At 51.0% G+C, this 4,229-nt stretch overlaps 1 protein-coding gene across 1 annotated transcript; it reads left to right on the top strand.

The window, feature by feature from the left end:
• Positions 1 to 389: 389 nt before the first annotated feature.
• Positions 390 to 3,371, top strand: gphb5 (glycoprotein hormone subunit beta 5). Its single transcript, XM_060051722.1, has 3 exons — positions 390 to 869; positions 1,336 to 1,534; positions 2,699 to 3,371. Exons 1-3 carry the CDS (start codon positions 844 to 846, stop codon positions 2,888 to 2,890), a joined length of 417 nt encoding a protein of 138 aa, XP_059907705.1. The 5' UTR covers positions 390 to 843; the 3' UTR covers positions 2,891 to 3,371.
• The last annotated feature ends 858 nt before the right edge of the window (positions 3,372 to 4,229 follow it).

Here is a 4,229-nt window from a genome sequence, read left to right as displayed (position 1 = left end):
CCACGGCAGATACCTACTACAATGAACTTGCATTGGTCTGGCTCCTAGCCTAGGTCCAGTAGTGTCCATCCATGGTCGCCTGGCTAGGACTCCTAGGACTCCTTGGCGACCACGGATGAACAGTACTGGCCCACACACCTTCCTCCCGAGTTTGGCACTGCAAAACTGCGGTTCCCATGGTTACTAGCCCTTCCTGCCCGTTAAGGTGATGCTAGGCACAAATATCAATACCCTGAAAGGAAGTAAGTAAGCCTAGGAATCAAGGGATCAACTAAGTCAGAGTTCCCCTCCCAGAGTGGATCCAGCGCCCCTGGGTGCAGTTGACACGAGGAGGGAGCGGGGGGGGGGGTCGTTAGGTAAGCCTGCAGGGGTGTTGGTCTTCCCCCTCTTCCGAGCGGATGGCTGCGAACAAAGCGCCAAACTTTTTCCAAATCAAGCTAATGGATTGGAAAAGCTCGCCACGACAGGCACGGGGATGGGGGGGTTCCCAGAGAGAGAGAGAGAGAGAGAGAGAGAGAGAGAGAGAGAGAGAGAGACAGAGACAGAGAGACAGAGAAAGAGGGGGAGACAGAGAGAGATAGGAAGAGAGAGATAGGAAGAGAGGAAGAGAGAGAGAGAGAGAGAGAGAGAGAGAGAGAGAGAGAGAGAGAGAGAGAGAGAGGACTCGGCCCCAGCTTGCCGCCTGGCTCCTGATTGACAGGTGGGTGGAGGATAAGAGGAGGTGGCGGGCCCCGTCAGGTCCGCTAGCGGGGGCTGACGGAGCAGTAGACGGACGCACGCTGAAGGGAGCGCGAGGAGACGACTTCAGCAACGACGAACACCGTCCGGGACCCCAGCGCTCCGATGGTCCCCACGCCGGGACCCCCGCGGTGAGTTATCAACAGAGGGTCTGAGCCGTCGCCGTGGCGACCGGGTCCGGTGTAGATTATGGGAAAAATCATAATCACACGATTATTTTTGTCGATATCGAAATCACGATTATTCAAACGGCTTTTTTTGAGTTTGACAACATGTATTTATCAGAATGCCTCTCCCAAAAACACTTTGTAACTGAGAACTTTGAAATTTCACCTTTAAAAAATACACAAAATGGTCAATAAGAAAATGTTCCAATCTAAAATAATCTACAGATATGTATCCAGCTGTTATGCCCTTTCTATAAAACATTCAAAAATAAATAAAAAAAAACTTGATTGTTAATTTTTTCAGCTTGTATTCTATATATTTAAGGGCTTTTATTTTGGCGTTTTGGGCGGGAACAACGGCAGATCAGAGCTTAACCGATGGACCATAAAAGGGCGTCCTGTCTTGAACTGACCGTCATGGCGCCAGCAGGTGTGCGGCGCTGCTTCTGTGCTGCCTGCTGCTCCGGACCCTCCCGGCGGCGGACCCCCAGGCGCGGGTGGCGCCCGTCGACCTGCGGCGCTTCGTGGGCTGCGCGGTCCGAGAGTTCACCTTCCTGGCCCGGAAGCCCGGCTGTGGGGCGCTGCACATCACCACTGACGCCTGCTGGGGGCGCTGTGAGACCTGGGAGGTGAGGAGCAGAGGGACCTGACCAGAGGAGGGGGGGGGGAGGGGGGGAGGAGCAGAGGGACTGACCAGAGGAGGGGGGGGGGGGGGGGGAGGAGCAGAGGGACTGACCAGAGGGAGGAGGGGGGGGGAGGTGAGGAGCAGAGCGGCTGAATACAGAGGAGGAGGAGGAGGGGGGAGGAGGGGAGATGGGGGGATGGGGAGGAGGAGGGGAGGGGAGGAGGAGGACGAGAGCAGTTAGGAGGAGGAGGTGGCAGGGGGGAGGAGTTAGAGAGGGGAGCCGGGGGAGGGGGGAGGAAGAGGAGGGTAGCGTAGTCATTTACACTCAGAGAAATTACAGTCATTTGCAGCCAGTGGTTCTTAGCAGGAGGGAAGAGGGGATTAGATGTATTCAGGCGGGTAGTATAGGAGTACTTGCAGACAGACGGACAGGAGAGACAGACAGACAGACAGACAGACAGACAGACAGGCAGAAAGACAGACAGGGAGACAGGGAGACAGACAGACAGAGTGGGAGAATGACAGACAGACAGACAGACAGACAGACAGACAGACAGACAGACACACCCTGCTCCCAGCACCCAGGGAGACCAGGGTAAAGTTCTGTTCCGATGGGAGACGAGGAGGTGCTTCTCCTCTGCCAACCTGAATCCCGTCTCTGAGCGGTCCCCCTAGCCCGGGTTAGACCCCTCATCCCCCTCTGGAGGGCGCTGTTCCCTGGACGGCAAGCCCCCTTAGTTCTGTACTGGGATGGTAAGAAACCGCTTGGTCTCAAGTAATCCCGAGTCATCATGTGGGAGGTGGGGGAGGGAGTGTCTGAGTGTCTGTTACACGGTGGGACCTGACTGAGTGAGGGTGCGTTTGGTTTGTTGTGGGACCTGACTGAGTGAGGGTGCGTTTGGTTTGTTGTGGGACCTGACTGGGTGAGGGTGCGTTTGTTTCACGGCAGGACCTGACTGAGTGAGGGTGCGTTTGGTTCACGGCGGGTCCTGACTGAGTGAGGGTGCGTTTGATTCACGGCGGGACCTGACTGAGTGAGGGTGCGTTTGGTTCACGCTGGGACCTGACTGAGGGTGCGTTTGGTTCACGGCGGGTCCTGACTGAGTCAGGGTGCGTTTGGTTCACGGCGGGCCCTGACTGAGTGAGGGTGCGCTGGGTGTGGTTGCAGAAGCCGGTGGTGGAGCCGCCCTTCCTGGAGGTGCACCAGCGCGTGTGCACGTACAACGAGACGCGGACGGCCCGCGTGCGCCTGCCCGGCTGCTCCCCGGGGGTGGAGCCAACCTACAGCTACCCCGTCGCCCGGAGCTGCCACTGTGGCGTCTGTCTCACCAGCACCACCGAGTGTCTCACCTCCGCCTGACGCACACATGTGACACACACATGTGACACACACATGCATGCACACAAACACACACGCAAAGACAAACATGCATACACATATTCACATTTGTACACATGATGCACATACACACACAAACACACCCAAGACAAGCATCACACACACACACACACACACACACAACTACAGAGCATGCAAGCACAAACATGTACACAAATGCTGACATGTATTTACAAACAGACATATGTATGAGGTGTGTGCAGATATGCACACTATCTCACAGTGCCTTAACACACACACAATACATCAAATGTGCAAGCGCACACACACACATACAAGCAAACACACACACAAGCACACATATGCACGCACAGAGGCAGACATAAACCAATCTCTGCTGTAAGACTTCATCTGCTGCATCATTGGAACTGACCAAGTGTGTTAAAATGTACACATGTGTATTTCTGACTACTTTTATCAATAAACTTGGTTATCAGCGTTAGCTTGAGTGTGATTATTTTCATTTTGATTATAATGTGGTAGTTTAATTGGAACGACAGCCTTTGGCTACTGAACTCTTCAACAAAACCAAGTTATCAATTTGTTTTCTAACAGAGGGTTAGTCACCCTATATAAATAAATACTGTTGTACAGGCTAAGTATATGAAATCAAAATTTTCATTTCTACGTTTTCCATTAATTTAAACATCATGTTATGAAGGCTCACAGTAAACCAGGTACTGTGAGTTTATGAATACCGGTAAACCAGGTATTCATAAACATGTTATGAATACTAACAGAAGACCAGGTATCTAGTTGTCCACTTTTATAAACATGATATGAATGTTCATAGTAGACCAGGTTTATAGTTGTCCACTTCTATAAACATGTTATGAATGCTCACAGTAGACCAGGTATCTAGTTGTCCACTTGTATAAACATGTTATGAATGCTCACAGTAGACCAGGTATCTAGTTGTCCACTTCTATAAACATGTTATGAATGCTCACAGTAGACCAGGTATCTAGTTGTCCACTTCTATAAACATGTTATGAATGTTCACAGTAGACCAGGTATCTAGTTGTCCACTTCTATAAACATGTTATGAATGTTCACAGTAGACCAGGTATCCAGTTGTCCACTTCTATAAACATGTTATGAATGCTCATAGTAGACCAGGTATCTAGTTGTCCACTTGTATGAACATGTTATGAATGCTCACAGTAGACCAGGTATCTAGTTGTCCACTTGTATAAACATGTTATGAATGCTCACAGTAGACCAGGTATCTAGTTGTCCACTTCTATAAACATGTTATGAATGTTCATAGTAGACCAGGTATCTAGTTGTCCACTTGTAT

Source organism: Gadus macrocephalus, chromosome 5, assembly GCF_031168955.1.
Source record: "Gadus macrocephalus chromosome 5, ASM3116895v1".
Taxonomy (NCBI): Eukaryota; Metazoa; Chordata; class Actinopteri; order Gadiformes; family Gadidae; genus Gadus; species Gadus macrocephalus.
This window is presented reverse-complemented; position numbering and strand designations above follow the sequence as displayed.